This window comes from Pongo abelii, chromosome X (assembly GCF_028885655.2).
Source record: "Pongo abelii isolate AG06213 chromosome X, NHGRI_mPonAbe1-v2.0_pri, whole genome shotgun sequence".
Taxonomy (NCBI): domain Eukaryota; kingdom Metazoa; phylum Chordata; class Mammalia; order Primates; family Hominidae; genus Pongo; species Pongo abelii.
In genome coordinates, this window is record NC_072008.2 from 158,124,087 (window position 1) to 158,146,812 (window position 22,726).

Below are 22,726 nucleotides of genomic sequence, written 5' to 3' on the forward strand. Positions count from 1 at the left end.
ACTCAGTGTGTGCAGAGGGTTGTGCTGGGATATGTAAATAAGGAAAATCAGCTCCTATGTTTCAGAAGGTGAACATCTCAGTGAAAATTTAGACACACTTGAGAGAGATGCACAATCATTTACAAGTAGTCTTGACATAATATAAAATATTATAAAATGTAGGTGCTGGGGACTGGAACACATTAAGAGAAATGAGCATTTTGGCAGGTAGGTAAAGGAAGGCTTCTGATACCAGGTGAGTTTTGAGGCAGCTCCACCACAACCCCATTGGGTAGCTGATTGTAAAGACTTCTGCTCTCTTTGTGTTCTCTAATATAGCATTCACAAATTCTAGGTCTAAAAAGAACTCACTCTGGAATTCATCTGATAGATTCAGCATCCATTAATTTATCCATTCAGTAACATATTTAGTAAGCACCTGCTGTGTTACAGGTACTGAGCTAGGTGCCAGAGACACATTAGGGGAGATAGACAATAGCTAAATAATATTGGAAGATGCCATGAAGGATGACAGAATAATGTGCTAATGACTAGTGCGGGTGGGGAGTTCAGACAGAGTGGTCAGGGAAGGTCCTTTTCGGATAATTTGTCTTTTGAGCAGAGACCCCTAGGGATGCTAAGAAAGGAAGGCAACGCAAGTAGATGGTTCAACATCTGTAAAAGACCTAAGGTAGTAACGAGCTTGGAGAGTTCCAAGTAACAAAGTAAGTTATGTGACCAGAATAAGGTGAAAGGGGGACGGAGCAGCAGAAAATAAGATCCAATAGATAGGCAGGGGACAGATTATGTAGAACTTTGAGATCCATGGTAATCAGTTTGGGTTTTATTTCAAGTGCATTGGAAAGCAGGAAGGTGACATGATCTGATTTTCTTTTTTAAAGGTCAGTCTGAATACTGGGTGAGAAATGGAGTATAGAGAAACAGGAACAGAAGCAAGAATACCTAAGTGAAAGATGATAGGGGCTTGGACTATGATTGTAGTAATGGAGATAAAAGTATTCTGACTTGGGATGTATTTTGGAGGTAGTGCCCTTGCTGTGAGTTAGAAGTGTCTAGGAGAAGGGAGAGAAACATCTCATGGAGGATTCTTAGCTTTTTGGCTTGTGGAACTCAGCAAATGGAGGTGCCATTAACTGATTTTAGCAAGACTGGGACAATGTGGATCAGGCAGTGTGGGAGGCTAAAATCAAGAGCACTGTTTGGGCCATGTTAATATTGTGTTGACATTACAACATAAAACATATCCAACTCATTACCTTATAAGGGAAGCCTCTGATCCAGATTTCCTGTGTTCAAATCCTTTCCCTACCAGCTATGTGACCTTGGCCAAGTCACATCCTTTAGCCTCAGTTTCTTTTTCTATAAATGGCAGTCATAGTACCTTCTATTAGGGTTGTAAGGAGTAAATAAGACAGTTTCTCCTATATGGTAAGCACTCAGTAAATGTGAGCTATTACAGTTGTCGTGATCATTGTTATTACTGTCATTATTACTGCCAGTGATCCAGAGAGGGCAACATACTTGCTTTACTTTTCATCTCTGGTTTAAAACGTGGGCTTTTCAGACCACATTTTAGAAACTGTGGAGGGGGCCTTTACATTCAATTTTAGAACAAGTAATATATGTCATCATTTCTTCAAATTTAAGATGGTAAGAAAAGTAGTATAGAAGAAAGACAGTTTAAGGAAGTTGCCTAATTCAGTTGCCCCATTCATTATTCTGTCTTTGTAGCCCTCTGGGATTTGAACTGTCACATCTGCCATGAGAATACAGACATCCCATTTTGGAAGTCAACCCCAGTACCTACTTCCTTCTCTGAGAAAGAGAAAAAAATCTGATTTGGCCCAATACCTTGGTAGCCCTTACAGCACGAGGAACTCTACTTGTGTTCTAGTCCAGTTTCTCTCTAGGTTTGTAGGATGTTTGTTCCATATTAGTGGACATTTTGGAGAAAAAATCTTGTGCAAACAGGCGGCTTTTTGGAGGAAGATTTTTTTCACAGCGTGACTGTGTAGTACAGTGGGGAAGAGTGATGAACTCACAGTTCAAACTTTGAAATTCTGCTCCTGGATCTACTAGCTCTATTTCTTGGGTCAAATCATCATATCTCTATAATCCTCAGTTTTCAAATCTGTAATACTCCAGTGCATTTCTCACATTGATATGCAGATTATTTGTAACATTGGATATGAGCATGCCTCCAAAATTAATATATGCTATGCATTTTTACTATTTATATACATATGAAATATCTAAATATTTGAATTTTTCTGCAGCAACTTTACACTTCAAAGGCAGTCAGTGATGAAGCTGTACTTACACAAGATTCAGATGAGGAACCTTTTGTGGGAGAGCTCAGGTGAGCAGTAGTATCGATAAAGGTAATAAAGATCTAGAATACAATTTTACTAAACAAAACTAAAACAAGAGAAATAACACCTACAAATATTTTTTTTCCCATCAAAATGAAAATAAAAAGAAAAAAGAAACAAATGGGCCAGGGATGGTGGCTCATGCCTGCAGTCCCGGAACTTTGGGATGCTGAGGCAGGAGGATCCCTTGAGCCCAAGAGTTTGAGACCAGCTTGAGCAACATAGTGAGATCCTATTTCTACAAAAAATACAAAAAAATTTAGCCAAGCATGGTGGCATGTGCTTGTAGTCCTAGCTATTTGGGAGACTGATGTGGGAGGATCAGTTGATCCCGGGATATCAAGTCTGCAGTGAGCAGTGATCGTGCCACTGCACTCCAGCCTGGGCAACAGAGTGAGACCCTGTCTCTAAATAAATAAATAAAACCAGAATAGCAGTCTACTAGTCTGAACTTCCTTTCCCAGCTCATATAATTCACATGTTTTTCCAACAGAATGTAAATACAGGTGATTGGCTTTTTATTTTTTATTTTTTAAAAAAGCATTAAAGTGATAAATAGAGAAAACTTAACTGACCCAGGCATGTAATGACTTTCAAATTAAGGTAATGCATTTTAATATACTACTTCATTACTTTTTTTTCTTGAAAAGAAAGGTAATGTTTAGACACTTTTAAATGGTAGAAGAGCAAGTATGCATTGTGGTAACTGCTAATTATACAGGCATCCCTCTTTTGTGACTCTTTAAAATTTGTGACTCTTTAAAATGTGTTCTTTAAAATTTGTTTACTAACACATTTTCAGAGAATAGAAGCCAATATTCCACTATTTCACGTGAGAAAAGTAAAAATATATTCCTAACCCCCAGGAAAATGCTGATTAATTTGCCAGATACCAGTAAAACCCCTTTATAAACTTATTTAACAACCCACAAAGGATTTCTGTAAAATATAAATTATTTATAATACTATATAGTTATTCAGCAGTTGATAAACTCATTGTTAGGCACATTTGTTTGTAGTAAGCCACAATAGCATACACTATACAGTGTCTAGTATTGGGAGTGGATTACATTTGCCTTCTACATTGCAGTGTACATGTACTGGTAAATAAATAATGAAGTAATATATTAAATATATTAAAGATGTGCACTGTATGCCAGTAATATTTAGCAAAATAAAATAAGCAAACAAGAGAAATTTGCAAGAGGTTTCTTGGGATCAAAGGCATGCTTGCATGAGGTCTGATGGTGAGAAAAGTGAGCTGGAAGCTGTAGTCACTGTTACTATTTGGGGGCAGGAGGAGGTAAGGAAGCCAGAGCTGGTGAAGGAATGGGTTAAACAGGAAATATTTGAGGCTCATCTGGATTTAAGAGAAGGCAGGGAGAATCTTCCATTCCCATCAGAAGAGTACAGAGGTGATTGGTTGTCAACCATTATCTGATGCTACACACAGAGCAATGGGATGAGAAACAGAACTCATGGTGGCTAGCTATTTACATCCCCTTTGCTTGGTTAAAAATTCTTGCTAACATAAAGCTGCATTTGTATTAAGAATTGTGTAATTGTGTGTTGAATGTGACAATGTGACATGTCTGCTCATGCCATGATCACATTTATTTGTACCAGCATGCTCTTTTTATGAAATCTAATTTTTATTTTTATTTATTTATTTTTAAATTTTTATTTTTTCTTTATTTATTATACTTTAAGTTTTACGATACATGTGCACAACGTGCAGGTTTGTTACATATGTATACATGTGCCATGTTGGTGTGCTGCACCCATTAACTCTTCATTTAACATTAGGTATATCTCCTAATGCTATCCCTTCCCCTCCCCCCACCCCACAACAGGCCCCAGTGTGTGATGTTCCCCTTCTTGTGTCCATGTGTTCTCATTGTTCAGTTCCCACCTATGAGTGAGAACATGCGATGTTTGGTTTTTTGTCCTTGCCATAGTTTGCTGAGAATGATGGTTTCCAGCTCATCCATGTCCTTACAAAGGACATGAACTCATCATTTTTTATGGCTGCGTAGTATTCCATGGTGTATATGTGCCACATTTTCTTAATCCAGTCTATCATTGTTGGACATTTGGGTTGGTTCCAAGTCTTTGCTATTGTGAATAGTGCCCCAATAAACATACGTGTGCATGTGTCTTTATAGCAGCATGTTTTATAATCCTTTGGGTATATACCCAGTAATGGGATGGGTGGGTCAAATGGTATTTCTAGTTCTAGATCCCCAAGGAATCGCCACACTGACTTCCACAATGGTTGAACTAGTTTACAGTCCCACCAACAGTGTAAAAGTGTTCCTATTTTTCCACATCCTCTAAAGCACCTGTTGTTTCCTGACTTTTTAATGATCGCCATTCTAACTGGTGTGAGATGGTATCTCATTGTGGTTTTGATTTGCATTTCTCTGATGGCCAGTGATGATGAGCATTTTTTCATGCGTCTTTTGGCTGCATAAATGTCTTCTTTTGAGAAGTGTCTGTTCATATCCTTCCCCACTTGTTGATGGGGTTGTTTGTTTTTTTCTTGTAAATTTGTTTGAGTTCATTGTAGATTCTGGATATTAGCCCTTTGTCAGATGAGTAGATTGCAAAAATTTTCTCCCATTATGTAGGTTGCCTGTTCACTCTGATGGTAGTTTCTTTAGCTGTGCAGAAGCTCTTGAGTTTAATTAGATCCCATTTGTCAATTTTGGCTTTTGTTGCCATTGCTTTTGGTGTTTTAGACATGAAGTCCTTGTCCATGCCTATGTCCTGAATGGTAATGCCTAGGTTTTGTTCTAGGGTTTTTATGGTTTTAGGTCTAACGTTTAAGTCTTTAATCCATCTTGAATTAATTTTTGTATAAGGTGTAAGGAAGCGATCCAGTTTCAGCTTTCTCCATATGGCTAGCCAGTTTTCCCAGCACCATTTATTAAATAGGGAATCCTTTCCCCATTTCTTGTTTTTGTCAGGTTTGTCAAAGATCAGATAGTTGTATATATGTGGCATTATTCTGTTCCATTGGTCTATATCTCTGTTTTGGTACCAGTACCATGCTGTTTTGGTTACTGTAGCCTTGTAGTATAGTTTGAAGTCAGGTAGCGTGATGCCTCCAGCTTTGTTCTTTTGGCTTAGGATTGACTTGGTGATGTGGGCTCTTTTTTGGCTCCATATGAACTTTAAAGTAGTTTTTTCCAATTCTGTGAAGAAAGTCATTGGTAGCTTGATGGGGATGGCATTGAATCCATAAATTACCTTGGGCAGTATGGCCATTTTCACAATATTGATTCTTCCTACCCATGAGCATGGAATGTTCTTCCATTTGTATCCTCTTTTATTTCATTGAGCAGTGGTTTGTAGTTCTCCTTGAAGAGGTCCTTCATGTCCCTTGTAAGTTGGATTCCTAGGTATTTTATTCTCTTTGAAGCAGTTGTGAATGGGAGTTCACTCATGATTTGGCTCTCTGTTTGTCTGTTATTGGTGTATAAGAATACTTGTGATTTTTGCATATTGATTTTGTATCCTGAGACTTTGCTGAAGTTGCCTATCAGCTTGAGGAGATTTTGGGCTGAGACTTCAGCAAAGTCTCAGGATATTTTTATTTTTATTTTTTTGAGATGGAGTCTCACTCTGTCGCCCAGGCTGGAATGCCGTGGCACAATCTCAGCTCACTGCAACCTCCACCTGCCAGGTTCAAGCGATTCTCCTGCCTCAGTCTCCTGAGTAGCTGGGATTACAGGCACATACCACCACTCCTGGCTACTTTTTGTATTTTTAGTAGAGACGGGGTTTCACCATGTTGGTCAGGCTGGTTTTGAACTCCTGACCTTGTGATCCGCCCTCCTCGGCCTCCCAAAGTGCTGGGATTACAGGTGTGATCCACTGCGACCAGCCAGAATCTAAATTTTAAATGAATCTTCAGTGTTTTATGTTTGGCTCCTAGGAGTGGGGAGCATATGCACGACCAAGCTTAAGGCTTCTAGCCCGTCTCTGAATGTGCTTTATTGCTCCCAACTTTTCTTGTAGTACATGGACTTCAATAGGCCTGTTAGTCTTGCTCACTTCCTTCATTAGTTTCTCTAGTTTCTTAGATGACCTTTTACTGAATAATGTGGAACATAAGATACCTACAAGACAACATGTTTAAACAACATGAACTCAAGATGCTATAAGGAGAATGACTGAGACACAATAGGAGCACACTGACATGCTCTTGTCTAGGCATGCATGACTTAAACATATTCTCGCATGCGCCCTAAAACAGATTTATTTAGCAGGTTTGGGTAATGAATTTTGTTTAAAAACTAGCATATCAGTGTAGCAAATATTCAGATAGTGAGAGTTTAGAGAACAAAGATACTCATATTTTATTTAAAGGTAGAGTTTAATTGGATGAAAAATATTCTGATGCAGCAAGGAGCCAGCTACCACATCTGTGCCATAATCTTCATAAGATACATAAGAAAAGTGTTTTCTGAAGTCTTAAAATTATATCATTTCTAATTTTGTAAGAAATTATGACTCAAATATGGGTGAATGCACACTCTTTCCCCTAAAGTTCAAAACTAGACAATGGATTGTTTATCATGTAGGAAGTAAGATAGAAAATGACACTTAGGGAAAAAACGGATGCATTTAATGAAGAAAAGTCTGATTAATTCCAGACTGCTTGTCCCTCTCATATCCCTCCCTCCTCCAACTCCATGGCCACTACTCTGGTCCCAGTCTCTCCAGCTCTCATGTGATGGATTGTTGGTGGACCTGGCTGGCCCACTAACCTGAACTCTGTAAGGCAGGACCTGTCACCCTCATCCTTGTCTTAGCACAGAGCCTGATAATGAGTAGGCAGAAGTGACATCTGCTCATTAACTGACTGGTTACTTGATCTTATCAAAATGGTAATACATTCCGGGCCATGAGATCTCTCAAACATTATGCAGTATTGTTAGAAAAAAAGTGCAAACCAGTACCCTATTGCTTGATTTTTTCATAGACTTGTCCCTTGTCCCCATGATATTTTCAATTAAAAAGGAGAAGAGATTGCATATCAGAGTTGTAATTTTTAGTTATTAATAGTCTGGCTTCCATTTTACCCTCTGGGGGATAGTTAGAAAAGCAATTGGTCACAAAGGTCATAGGGACCTACAGCTCCCAAAATGTTTCCCTTGTCTTGGTAATTCCATTTTTTAAGATTAAGAAGCATCCTGCTAAGTTTTCTCTATGCTTATGAAACACAAAGGAAGGAAGGAAACACAAAGGTGGGAATTTGAAGTGTTTAAAAGAAAGGGTGTATTTCCACATAGAATGTCCTGTTTGTGCATGTTTAAGATTTGAGGCTTAAAAATCTTTCATTCCAGGAGAGGGCCTGAACAGCTAGGGTATTTTTCATTGAGGCTACAGGTGTACCGGAGTGGAAAGTCTTGCTTTCTTGGACTATTGAAGGTAGAAAGAAGTAAGGGATTTGTGAGTCAGTGAGGGGCAGGCAAAAAAGTGAATACCGAGTAGCCCTCTGCTGTCTTGCTGCTGCTAGAGTCAGAAGTAAGCAACTAAGTTACTCTTTGGATTTGCCCAGTTGCATGTATTGGTAAGGCCGAAATTCCTATCATAGCATCATCTTCTAACACAGTGCAATTTGTTCTTTATACTTCATTCATGATGTTATTTTATGTTTATTAACTCAGTTATTTTCTACATATCTATAAGGTAGATTTTAGACTCATTGTACAGGTGAGAAAGTGCACTCACAGAGGGTGTATGATTCACCCAAACTCACACAGCTGGTTAGGCAGTATAGCTGTATTTGGGACCTAAATTATCCTGGGCTGCATTCCATGAGGACACCAGTATCAGGAGCTGTGGCCGGTATGTGATTCAAGGGAGAAAACTCAAAGAGTCTTTGGGAAGTACGTGACCAGGGATGTTACTAAGAGAAAACATTTTTCTTTTTAATTTCACCTTGAACTTAGAGGGAGGAGACTATACCGATTAGTTAGCCCTAATACTTTTCACAAAGATGGCACATTTTCGCCCAAAAGTAAAGTAGAAAACACTGGAAAATCAAATGATGAGTATTTCCCAGGTTCTAGTAGCTGTTACCTGTGCTTGCAAAGTTCTCAGAAACTCTGCTACAGGACTGGAATTGGTCCCTGGGGAGACTCCATCTGTCAGCAACTCCACCAGAAAGAATGTTCCTGCCTAATTCCTCTTTCAGTGAAGAGACACCTTGTACAAAGGTGTGGGGAAAATTTTGCAAAGATGTACAATGGTCCTAATTAGTCAGGTTTTGCTGTACTGAGTCTTTTTACCGTACTATACTATACCGTATTGACTCCATTCCTTATGTCTGTCCCATCTTGAGCAGAGGGGGAGCCTTGCACATCATTGTAAATGTGGCTAGCATGCCTAGTCTTATCACTTCAGTCCCAGTGAAACTTATTTATTCATACAGAAAATAGTTAGCATCTACTATGTGGAAGTTTCTGTTCCAAGATTTAAGGATATGGTAGTGAGTAAAAGTCCTTATCTTCGTGGTGATTACATTCTGGTGGAGGAGAAAGATAATAAACAAGTCAATAGACTATAGAGCAGGTGAGATGATGAGGGCCAAGGGAAAAAAAATTGAGCAGTGAAAGGGGTATAGGGAATGTTATTGGGGGCAGGTTAAATATTACTAGATTTTGAAATGGCATTTTATAGGTTAAAAATGGAGTAATATTGGCAATTCCCTGTGGTTCCTTTGTGGCCAGAAAGGGCCTCAACAAGAAGGTGACTTGAGTTAACATCTGAAAGGAGTGGAGGAGCAAGCCTCGTGGATTTTGGAGGAGATATTCCAGACAGAAGGAAGAGCAGATGCAAGGTCCTTGAGTCAGAAGTACATGGCAGAAGCATATGTTTGAGAAACAGCAAAGGAGCCAGCGTAGCTGCAGCAGAGTCACCAGAGAGGAACTTTCAGAGCATGCAGGGCCTGTGAGCAACTGTGAGGGAAGGACCCAGGATGGTGTCAGCTCGACTCTGCCTTGTGGAATAGCTCCTGCTAGAGTCATTCACCATTATTTCTCTTGTTTTTCAACGCCGTGTGGAGACTCAGTCTACACTACCTGCTCTCCCTTTGCACGTTACTTGGCTATTTCTACTAATTCTACACCTGTCAACTTTGGCAAATACTGTGGAGGTCTTGTAGTATGCTTTTAAAACAACATAAAATTAGGATTTTTGAAAACTATAATGCTCAGGTTTTATTTCTCAGTTTTGCCATTTACAGTTTGTGTGATCTTGGAGAAGCCTGTTAAGTCTTATGTTCTTCATCTATAAATGATGAAGATAATTACCACAGAATGGGTGTGAGGCTTAAATAAAAAAAAATGAAATAAGATCTATATGTTTTGTAAAATCCTATGCAAAGTCAAATTATTATGGATTAGAAAGTCCTTCCAAATATGGAGTAACTATAATTTAACACTATACAGACACCATTAACTACAAAGGGCTACCTGTGAACATAGCAGACAGTCATGATCTGAAGTTTGTGTCTGGTGATTTCTTCAATATTCTTTTTATTTTTCTATAAATTTAAGGTAGTTCTTTTTTTTCTGCTGAAAGCCAGTACATTTGAAACCTCCATACTGAGATGGTACTCTCTCCATTAACAACCAAGTTATTCCATGAAGAGCATCCATGTCTCCTTGCAGGGTGAAGTGGGTGCAGCCAACTTTGAATATGATGAAACTTCCAGCTTGGAGGCCACATACAGCCAGATGACTCTATGCTCTGACACCCACCAGAGAGATACTCACATGCTCACACCTGGTGTTAGCAGATAAGGAAAGGAGTTGGGGCTTTTCAGGCTGACATCCAGGGAAAGAACCCTTGAGCCCATTCCCATGCAGCTGTATTTGTTAGATTTGAAGCCAGCTTCTTGGTGTACATTTAACTAGTCATATTAGTAGTATGTACAGGGCCTGGTCCTTGAAAAGGACAGACATTGAAAGACATAGGTAGAAGGGATAGCAGTCTCAGGATTCTGGGTTTTATATATCATTTTCTTTATGATGTGACCTCTAGCCAACCCATACTCCATCTTCAGCTACATGACAAATTATTTTGATCATCTAAATGCATAAAATCATTAAACTATTAGATTTGCAATTGATAAGAGGAGTTTTGTTGTTAATATTTTTTGAAGAGCTCTGTGTAAAAGTGTTCCTATTTCTCCACATCCTCTCCAGCACCTGTTGTTCCCTGACTTTTTAATGATCGCCATTCTAACTGGTGTGAGATGGTACCTCACTGTGGTTTTGATTTGCATTTCTCTGATGGCCAGTGATGATGAGCATTTTTTCATGTGTCTGTTGGCTGCATAAATGTCTTCTTTTGAGAAGTGTCAGTTCATATCCTTTGCCCACTTGTTGATGGGGTTGTTTGTTTTTTTCTTGTAAATTTGTTTGAGTTCATTGTAGATTCTGGATATTAGCCCTTTGTCAGATGAGTAGGTTGCGAAAATTTTCTCCCATTCTGTAGGTTGCCTGTTCACTCTGATGGTAGTTTCTTTAGCTGTGCAGAAGCTCTTGAGTTTAATTAGATCCCATTTGTCAATTTTGGCTTTTGTTGCCATTGCTTTTGGTGTTTTAGACATGAAGTCCTTGCCCATGCCTATGACCTGAATGGTATTGCCTAGGTTTTGTTCTAGGATTTTTATGGTTTTAGGTCTAACGTTTAAGTCTTTAATCCATCTTGAATTAATTTTTGTATAAGGTGTAAGGAAGGGATCCAGTTTCAGCTTTCTCCATATGGCTAGCCAGTTTTCCCAGCACCATTTGTTAAATAGGGAATCCTTTCCCCATTTCTTGTTTTTCTCAGGTTTGTCAAAGATCAGATAGTTGTAGATATGCGGCATTATTTCTGAGGGCTCTGTTCTGTTCCATTGATCTATATCTCTGTTTTGGTACCAGTACCATGCTGTTTTGGTTACTGCAGCCTTGTAGTATAGTTTGAAGTCTGTTGGTGGGACTGTAAACTAGTTCAACCATTGTGGAAGTCAGTGTGACAATTCCTCAGGGATCTAGAACTAGAAATACCATTTGACCCAGCCATCCCATTACTGGGTACATACCCAAAGGACTATAAATCATGCTGCTATAAAGACACATGCACACGTATGTTTATTGCAGCACTATTCACAATAGCAAAGACTTGGAACCAACCCAAATGTCCAACAATGATAGACTGGATTAAGAAAATGTGGCACATAGACACCATGGAATACTATGCAGCCATAAAAAATGATGAGTTCATGTCCTTTGTAGGGACATGGATGAAATTGGAAATCATCATTCTCAGTAAACTATCGCAAGGACAAAAAACCAAACACCGCATGTTCTCACTCATAGATGAGAATTGAACAATGAGAACACATGGACACAGGAAGGGGAACATCACACTCTGGGGACTGTAGTGGAGTGGGAGAGGGGGGAGGGATAGCATTAGGAGATATACCTAATGCTAAATGGCGAGTTAATGGGTGCAGCACACCAACATGGCACATGTATACATATGTAACTAACCTGCACATTGTGCACATGTACCCTAAAACTTAAAGTATAATAATAATAAAAAAAAATGCTGAAGCCAGCCCCCAGCCTTAAATGAAGGCAACACTAATACAAGAAATAGGGTTCGGCTTACAAATATATGTTTTGGCAAGAAAAAAAAAAAAAAAGAAAAGCTCTGTGTAAGGGTTTGTACTAAAAACTTATTGAAGCAACACTGAAATCGCTGAGGTTTAGACACTAATGAAAAAAGAGTCTAATAAATATAAAAGTTTTAAAAAACTGGGATGAATTATCTGATATATTTGCCTATTTTATGAAAAGCAATTTTAAATAAATATTCTCACAACTGCATATTCTTCTCAAGTAATAATGTTATTTTTTTCTCACAGTATTCATTTGTCATTCCACAATATAGATCCCCAGCTTGTGTGTTGGTCATCTGAAGATGTGGAATGGGATTCATCCAGCTCTCTTTTCATTTAATAATTTTTGCTTTATCTCTTTCTTATCTTGAGACATTCTTTTGCTTTAGCTCCATTGCCTTTTTTTTTTTTTAACTTTTTAACTTTTTATTTGAATATTGGCAGGAACTATATGTGTCCTCTTTTACCTATACTCACAACTTTTTACAGCTTGCCCATTTGCTTTATTATCATTCTCTCCCTTTCTCTCCTTCTCTCAACTTCTCCCCATCTTTTTTTCCCTCTCTCTTCTCTCTCTCTTCATATAGATAGATATTTTGTGTGTGTGTAATTTATTATAAACTGTGGAGATACACCTCTGTTTCTCAAATACTTCTATGTATTTCCTATGTTCAAGTTTATTATACTACATAACCTTAGTATGGTTATAAAATCAGGAATTTTGGTATCTGTGGAATATTATTATCATCTAATCCACAGTCCATATTCGAATTTTGTCAGTTATCTTTTGTAGCTTTTTTTGGTATAGGATCCAATTTAGGATCATGATTACATTTAGTTGTCATATGTCTTTAATCTGGAATAGTTTCCCAGACTCCCTTTGATATTCTTAACTTTGAAATTTGTGATGAGTGCAGACTAAATATTTTATGGAATGTCCCTCCATTTGGATTTGTCTGATGTGTCTTCTTAACTAGAGTCAAGTTACGCATTTTTATCAGGAATACCACAGAAGCAATGTTGTATTCTCAGTACAACATATCAACATATTAAAGAGATGTCCACCAAGTTTCTCACCTGTAAAGTAAAATTTCCCTTTGTAAATTTTAAGTAACTTATGGGAAAGTACTTGAAGACATGTAAATATTCTATTCCTCAAGAAATTTTTACCCACTAGTCTTAGTACCTGTTGATAATTTTCTAACACCATCATACCTTCTACATTTATTGGTTGGCATTTTGGTTAGGAAGTTTCCCCTCTGCCTCATTAATTGATTCGTTATTTATTTATTCACTGGCTTATAATATACTACTATTATTACTTATTTCAATGCTCACATTGTCTCAGAATTGGCCAGTGGGAGCCTCTTCCAGCTGACTCGTCTCTTTTTAATGTGTCCCATCATTCTTTGAGCATCCCCCTTACTACCTGGCACAAGACTTTTCAGGTTCATTTTGTATTTTCTCTGCCTCAGAGAAATCAGCCAGTTTTCTAAGTCTTAGTCTGAGCAACTCTAGCTTCTTTAATCGGAAGTATTTAGAAACCAAGATGTAGGCACTAGTTGTGGTCATCATTACTTGTGTGCTACTGCTTTTAAGTGCTTTCAGAACTAGGAAACAAATACATATGTACCTACATATAAAGATATATATCTATATGTATGTGTACCTTTGTGTATGTGTGTATATAAAATAATACAAATCATGAGTTCATAGTGATGCTTCAGATTCTAAGCCAACACCATAGGGTTCATTCTAGTCTTCTCATTTCTGTATTTGCAACACTCTTTTCCAATAATCACAAAGGCTTGGCCCCATTGTCCTCAATATAGTTACTTACTTGCTCAGATATCAAATGCATAGAAAGTACTTTCAGGGTTGCCAACTTATGTCATTGCAAAAAGAAAACCTTCTAAATTGAGTTTAATATTATTTACATTTGTAAAGTAAAATTTACATGTAGTAAAATACACCTATCTTAAGTCTATCATTCCATGAGCTTTGAATGGAGAAGCCCGTGTAAACCTCATTCCTGTCAAGATGTACAGTGTACATCATGGTGGCTACGGTTAATAACAATGTATTTTATGTTTGAAAATTGTTAAGAGAGTAGATTTTAAGTGTTTTCACTACAAAAATGATAAGTATGTGAGGTAATGCTTGCATATTTTGAATAGCTTGATTTAGCCATTCTGCAGTGTATACATATATCAAAACATTATATTGTACACCAGAAATACATATATAATTTTTACTTCTTAATTAAAAATTTTTAAAGATATACAATGTTTTCAGCACACTAGAAGGCTTCTTTGTGCCCCTTCTCTGTCATCCTCCCACTTAGAGGCAACTGCTATTTTGAATTTTTTCACTATAGATTAATTTTGCCTTTACTAGAACTTCATAAAAATAGAACCACACAGTATATACTCTGTTGATTCTGCCTTCTAACCCAGCATAAGTTGTATGTATCAGTAGTTCATTCTTTTTGTTGCTGAGGAGTATTCTATTGTATGACTATACCACAATTTGTTACGTATTTTCCTTTTGATGGACATTTTTTTCTAGTTTTGGATTATTACAAATAAAGCTGCCATGAACGTTCTTTTAAAAACAAAGTCTTTCTGTGGATATGTATTTTCTTTTTCTTTCTTTTTTTTTTTAATTTTTTGAGAAATTTCTCGCTCTGTTGCCCAGGCTGAAGTGCAGCAGCGTGATCTCAGCTCACTGGAACCTCCACCTCCCAGGTTCAAATGATTCTCCTGCCTCAGCCTCCTGAGTAGCTGGGATTACAGGTGCCTGCCACCAGGCCCGGCTAAATTTTGTACTTTTAGTACAGATGGGGTTTCACCATGTTGGCCAGACTGGTCTTGAACTCCTTACCTCAGGTGATCCACCCGCCTTGGCCTCCCAAAGTGCTAGGATAACAGGCATGAGCCACCGTGCCCAGCCTGTATTTTCATTTTTAAAATTATTTCTTAAACAATCTATCTGTTAAATTGTGCAGTAAAATTGTTTTATTTTTCCTCTTGCTATACAGTTCTGTGGATTTTAAGAAAGCTATAGGTTCATTCAACCACCACCATAATCAGAATACAGAACAGTTCCATCATCCCTCAAAAAACTTCCTTGTCCTGCCTGTTGTCAGCCCTGCCTCACCTCACCCCTAACCCATTTCAACCACTCATCTATACTTCATCCCTATAGTTTTGTCTTTCTGAGAATGTCATATAAATGGAGTCGTACAGTATGTAATCTTTAGAGACTGGCTTCTTTCTCTCAACACAATTCCTTTAAGATTCATCCGAGTTGTTGCATGCATCAAAAACTTTTTACTGATGAGTTGCATTTCATTGTAGGTATGTACCACAGTTTATTATTTCACCTGCTGAAGGACTTCTGTGTTATTGCCAGTTTTCTGGCGGTTATGAATAGTACCATGATAAACATGTGTACAAGATTTTGGTAAACATGTTTTCATTTCATTTCTCTAGGGTAGATAGCCAGGAATAGAATTGTTAGTGCACACAGTAATTGTATGTTCAACTTTATAAGAAACTACCAAATCCTTTTCCAGGTGGTCGTGCCATTTTGCATTCCTACTGGCAATGTATGGGAGTTTTGTTGTTGTTGTTGTTGTTGTTTTTTTTTTTTTTTTTTTTTTTGGAGACAGAGTCTCGCTCTTGTCCAGGCTGGAATGCAATGGCATGATCTTGGCTTACTTCAACCTGTGCCTCCTGGGCTCAAGTGATTCTCCTGCCTCAGCCTCCTGAGTAGCCGGAATTACAGGTGCTCACCACTACGCCTGGCTAATTTTTGTATTTTTGGTAGAGGTGAGGTTTCACCATGTTGGTCTCAACCTCCTTACCTCAGGTGATCTGCCCGCCTCGACCTCCCAAAATACTGAGATTACAGGTGTGAGCCACCACACCCAGCCTGTATGGGAGTTCTTGTTGCTTCACTTCCTCCTGAGTGCTAGGTGTTGTCATTTTTTAAAATTTTAGCCACTAATAGGCACATAGTGGTATTGAATTATGGTTTTGATTTGCATTCCCCCTAAGGACTAATAATGTTGAATATCTTTTCATCATTTTCCATCATTACGTCTTTGACAAAGTGTATGTTTGAATCTTTTGCCTAATTTTAAAATTTTGTTGTTTGTTTTCTTATTGAATTTTGAGAATTCTTTTTTCAGTTTCATTTTTTATTCACAAAATATTTTCTCATATTCATTGTCTTTAATCTTTGCAACATCCTGCAAACATTGTTCTAATATTAATTTTGCAAAGTCAGAGCAGTAAAAATTAAAAATGTAGTCTCCAAAGCTAACAGTCTGGGTTCAAATTCTGGGTTTGTCACTTATTGCTGTATTAACTTTAGCAGCTTGACTTCCTTGAACCTTCATATCCTCAACTATGAAATCATGCTCATACAAAACCATCATTCTCAGCAAATTATCACAAGGACAGAAAACCAAACACTGCATGTTCTCACTCATAGGTGGAATTGAAAAATGAGAACACTTGGACACAAGGCAGGGAACATCACACACTGGGGCCTTTCGGGGAGTGAGGGGCTGGGGGAGAGATAGCATTAGGAGAAAAACCTAATATAAATGACGAGTTGATGGGTGCAGCAAACCAATATGACACATGTATACCTACATAACAAACCTGCACGTTGTGCACGTGTACCCTAGAATTTAAAGTAAAAAAAAAAAAAAAAAAAAAAACAGAAAAAAACAGTAACACCACTTGCTGAGCGCTTACTATGTATCAGGCATGGTTCAGAGTATTTTAAACACATCTTAACTCATTTCATCCTCACGACAGTCTATGAGTTTTGAAAATTCTTTATGCATTCTGGATACAAGTTCTTTGTTCAATATTTGATGTGCAAGTACTTTCTCAAGTCTGGGGCTTGTATTTTCATTCTCTTAACAGTGTATTTTGCAGAACAAAGGGTTTTTATTTTAAGAAAGGAATATTTTGTCCTTTTTTTTCTCTGATGGATTGCTTTTGGTGACATGTCTTAAGAATTCATTACCAAACCAAGACCACATAAACTTTTTTTTTCCCAAAAGTTTTATCATTCTGGATTTTAAGTTTGTATCTATGATCTACTTTGAGTTAATATTTTTATAAGGTGTGAGATTTAGGTCAAAGTTCATTGTTTTTGGTATATGGATGTCCAGTTGTTCCAGTATCATTTGTTGAAATATGATCTTGTTACTGTCCTGCTCAAAAACTTTCAGTGCTTTCCCCATTGCACTTAGAATAAAATCCAAACTCCTTTTGTATGGTCTGTAAAGCATACTGCTCTCATGCTTACTTATTTCTGAAACCTCATTTTGTGTTGTATTCCCTTTTGTCTGTCAGACTTCGGCCTCCCTGGCTTCTCTTTTCTGTGAATTCTCAACACTCTTTTCCAACGTAGAGCCTTTTCCAACGTAGGACACAAGTTTGTGTCCTCAACCTGAAATATTTTTCCATTATATTGTTGAATAGTTGCCTTATACTGGTTCCCCTAAGTTTATTTTTGTTCTCTCCTCTGGCATTCTGCTCTTTTCCTTAATCATACTTATTACAATTTTAAACTTTATAGTTATCTCTAAACTAATCATTCATTGTCTGGATTTCCCATGAAACTGTAAGATCCATGAGGCTGTGTTTGCAGTGCCCAGTACTGTGCCTATCCTCATAAAACTTGCTGTCTAGTGCTGAGATGTACAACTAAACGAGAAACTACAATAATACAAGAAACTACACCATTCTGCATAAATTCCATTTAAGTTCATTCACTATTTCTCCATGGACTAAAATGTTTTCCCCTCTATATTTTGTATATTTGAGTCCTTCTCACCCCTCAAGAAACAGTTCCATCTTCCCTCTCTGAGAAGTTCCTCCTGGTGTCCAGTTCGGAAGAGCTCTTCCTCTCTGCTTTCTACTCTCGTACTGACACTCTCCACTTTGCCTTGAGATCACAGAGACTGACTTAGCTCTTCTCCTAGAAAATCAAAAGCTTGTTGAGAGTGGGATCCAAATTGCATTCAGCCTGTGTCTCCCTCAGTACACAGACTAGCTCATTTTATTCAATTAACTCATTTTCTGATTTCTAGAATACAGTCATGTGTTTAGCTATGGGTCCATCTTGCCATTGGAAACCAACAGAGCTGATTTTCAGAACAAAAAAAGAAAACAAGGCCAAACTTCAAATCATATCTCATATTTGCACAGCCAACACAGGCCATTAGCATTTTAATAAATAGCAAAGACATAAAACGTTTTCTTTTAACATATGCTGGGACTTGACTGGTCTCTGTTGCTTTATTTCCCCAACTGGCTCAATAATAGTCCTATAAAAGTGACAGAAAAACCATGTACCATGTTACCTTAGAGGGATGACTGAGACGGTTACAAAAATAGGAAGACTCAGATGCCAAATAAAACATGGGATGTTTGGCAAAACCTTAGCCTGAACATATGTACCTAGTCCAGGCGCTCTAAAGTTACTGGCTGTATTAAAAAGAAGTTGGTCCTGCCCTGTTTTATGATGTAAAAGTGTGTGTGTGTTTGTGTGTGTCTTGTTTCATTGAAGTGAAAGCAAATCATTTTGACTGAATAGTGATAAATATTAATTCATAAAATAGTTTTTAGACTGGAAAAATATTTGATAATGGATCCAAATATGAAAATAATGAAATATAAAAGTCAATGTAGTACCTTACAAACTGTAGAAATTATATCTGAGCTGTCAGTTCTAGTCCTTCAAAAACCCTGTCCTCTTTGAGTGAGAGATGCATCCCTATAGAACATCCTGTCCTCAGTTGGAAGGCTTGGCCTTAAGGGCTTATTAGTTAGTGGGAACAGAGCAAACTTTCTTTATATCTTACCACACAGTGCTGGTCTTAGTATAGTCTTGTGTCTGATTTACGAATTTCTCCTGGAATGAATTTTCCACAAATATATGATGGGGAACTGTGTAGCCTTGACATTCATTCTGCCCATGAATGTCTTTAGTGTTAGCAGCTGGCATCCAGGCATATTCCAGTGACTCACCAACCAAAGCTATATGTTGCCTTCTCTACGTTTGAAAAGGGGCAGGGGGCGGACCACAGAACACTAATCAGATTCTAAAGTTGCCTTCATGTTTACTTAATATTTCTACACTGCTCAGAGGAAGCCAATATCAGCAATATTCTTTTTGAGATGACAAAACCTTGAAACTTTTTTGGTTATTTTTATAGCAATAGAGTTTTTGTTGACTTAGTGTTCATTTTTCTGTTTTCTCTTTATTATTTGACATTAGGGCAACTCTTACCATAGATTAATTGCTCTTCGGGGTACATCAGACTAAGATTTCTACCATGTTGATGATTCGTGTTTACTTTTTAAGTGTAATGAATATTGTGTATTACTTGTTTTTTTAAATTCTGGTGAGGAAATACCACCAAGTGCTGTTCGGTGTTTTTCCTCTTTTGATGTGTTTGTGGAAAACTGGTGTAACCAAAAAAGCACGTTAGAGGAGTTCAAAATGGCCCTTTAGAGAGTGCTGGTTTCTATGAAATGGATAGATTATGATTTTAGTGGAAATTTTCCCATTTTGACTTCATCCTTTGTAAAACACCTAAATATATGAGAGTCACAGCATTTGACTTTTTAGTTGTGTATTAGTAGTGATTTGAAGCAAGTCTTTACCATACAGCTAAAAGAAGAATTGAATTTTCTTAGCTATGCCATAAAAGTAATTACCTGCCAGATAAAAGGTATCTCATGTTATAAATAGTTGAAACTCAACATTTTGTTTTAAATCTTCATTTTCTAATATGTGAAATTATCTGAACTAATCTATATGGTGTAGGTTCAGTTATGTATCAGCTTCAGATGTATCAGTTATATATATGTTAACCCACAAAAAGAATATGACTTTGAAAGCCATAAGAATCCATATCTGTGTCTTGTACAGGAAAACAGGAAGGCTGAAATGGAAAGATGCTTATAGACCCTAACTCATTGTCTCATGAAAGTCAGTCCTCTTCATGCTGTGGCCAGGGAGCAGTGAGGGTTGTGGTGCTCAGGGTAGGGAATTAGAGAGGAGAAGGGTGCATTATTTCCTGAGTCATCTTGTTTCACTTTCTGCCTATCTCTCAATCCCAACACACGCCATAGGCATGTACACACGCGTACACACACACACACACACACACACACACGTATACCAGACATTTTCCTTCCCCATCCTTTTAGGCCCTGAAGTAATAAATTACTCTGCTGGAGAGGACTGGTAAATTCAAATAGCACACTCCTTCCATTCAGAATATCTGAATGAAATATCATACTTTTCCCCTCACATCAAAAAAGACAGAACTTTTTGTGACTAAAAGTTAATTTCTTAAGCCAAAAGAAAATTTCTGGAAGCAGTCACTCAGGAAGAGTTTCCTAAAACATTCATATGCTAAGATGGTAAATGATGGGATTTGTTGTCCCTTTGTTAGCAGGAAAGCATGATCTTGAGCAGCTTCAGGTCCATCAAGATCTTTCCCAAGTGAGAACACAATGGGCTTCTCTGGCTGTAAGTTGTCCATTGCCTCTGCTGTCATTGGAGAGAAAGAAACCAATCACCTGCTCGTGTTTTTTCAAATTACAAAATCCATTCTTACGTTGTAAAAAAACAGGCTGCTGCTGATTTTGGCTCACAGGCCATAGTTTGGATCCCTTATCTATTCAGTATACTAAGTATCTGTTCATATCAATATATTATTCTTGATTATATGCAATGACTACATTCTTGATTATAGTCAATGGATATATCCTTATTTTCAACATTTTAAGGAATGTTTAATTTGTAAAAAGTTAAAAGTTGCAGAATGGTTTACCATTCTTATGAATAAAAACAATTTCAGGATTTCATATGAATGTTTTTAGTTTATGCTAATTTAATAATACACTTTTAAAGAATTCATTTTCTAACTTTTCAATGATTTAGCATGTTTTCAAATTTTATCACCAATATTATAAAATGACTTATTTGCCAAATTTACCATTTTCCCCAAACTTGTATCTTTGAACTCTGATAAAGCTTAATGACTTAGAGTGGATTGAAATATTTTAACAGTTTTTAAAGATACTTAGGATATATTGTGCTTGGCAAATTTTTCTATTAACATTTTAAGAAAGGTTCCATTTGTCTGTACCCCAGGTCCCTTACTGCTGCAGCTGAATTGAGCAGGGGACAAGAGAGGGGAACTTGCAATGAGGGAAAGAAACAAAGGAGAGCCAGCATCCGGCACAGCTTGGGCTACCAACCCCTGAAGTTGGGTTGGGAGGAAACTGGAGTCCATGAGAGAAGGAAATGAGGAGCTAAGCAGGTGTCTGAAGCCCTCAGGACTCTGAAATCCTTCCTTCCTACAATAGTCTTAAACTCTGCCAACTCAGCATACTGCAAATTTTATGAATAGCTTAAAAAAACAGGTTTTTGGTAAATCAGTATATTTGGATAATTTGACAAATTGATACTTTGATTCATGTTCATTCAGTCCGTTTGTCTCCTGGCAAGTTGGCTTTTGGAAAATTTCATATTAGTAGATTGACTTGGGAAGTTGGTATGCTTCCATACTGAAAAGCAGTGGTTTTCCAGAAGCAAAACTAAGAAGGAGCCAGGAGTGGGTCAAGATTGCATCCTTCCTGGAAACAACAGTGTGCACAAACTACCTGGCAAAGTTGGTAATAGCTCATAGTTATCTGCAGTTCATTCTGTGGAGGATGTTAGTGGGTTAACTTGCGATGTGAATATAAAGTGATGGAACTGATCTTAACGTATGAGCCTATCGATTTCAAAGACATACACATTTTGGTGATAGAGACAAATGGAGGCATCGCATGCCTCTATCAAAACATTTCGGTACCCCATAAATATATACACCTACTATGTACACACAAAAATCAAAATAAAAAATAAAAGTAAAAATAAACAAATTAGGGCATATTGGACGTGTGGCATGACAAAATCAAGGCATTTCTGGCTGGGATTAAACAAAACTAGAGATTATTTTACTACTCCCTAGTGGTGACACAACTATTGCCCTTACTGGTATAAGGAGTTAGCAGACTGGGTTCATATTCTGGCTTTGTCACTTACTAGTTGTGAACTTATATGTTATTCACATTATAAAGCTTTATTTTCCTCATCTATAAAGTGGAGATGATAACAGAACATATGTCATTGAGTTATTGTAGGACTCAGAAAGGTAATATGTGTAAGATACAGACCCCATGGTAGGAACTTGGTAAATGATAGTGTCTTTTCTGTCAGTCAGAGATGAGATTGGTTGTGGGTAGGGAGTATGGTTAGTTAGCATTTACCTTAAGATTATTGAGGGTGATGATGAAGCATTCACTTCAAGTTACTGATATTCTGAACTGATCAAAATTACATCCATTGACTATCTGCCTTTAGCCAAGATTCCCAAAATTAACTAAATTCATCTTCAAATAATATAAATCTATTAAGACGACTATCTCCAATTATTTATTTAGTAAAAGGTGGCTATATTGAAAGAGAAGGACCTATCAAATATTTAGAAGGCAGTGTAGCTATTTTGTATTCGGAAGGATCAGGATTTGTACATTGATTCAGAAGATATTTACAAGTGTACATTGTATGCAGA

General features: G+C 37.4%; 1 protein-coding gene across 1 annotated transcript in view; it reads left to right on the forward strand.

Moving 5' to 3' along the window:
* Positions 1-22,726, forward strand: part of PASD1 (PAS domain containing repressor 1) — a 114,754-nt gene that overhangs the window by 59,687 nt on the left and 32,341 nt on the right. Inside the window, exon 9 of the mRNA XM_054545198.1 lies at positions 2,277-2,359. Within this exon, the coding sequence (XP_054401173.1) occupies positions 2,277-2,359 (83 nt within the window). The remainder of the gene's footprint in view (positions 1-2,276; positions 2,360-22,726) is intronic.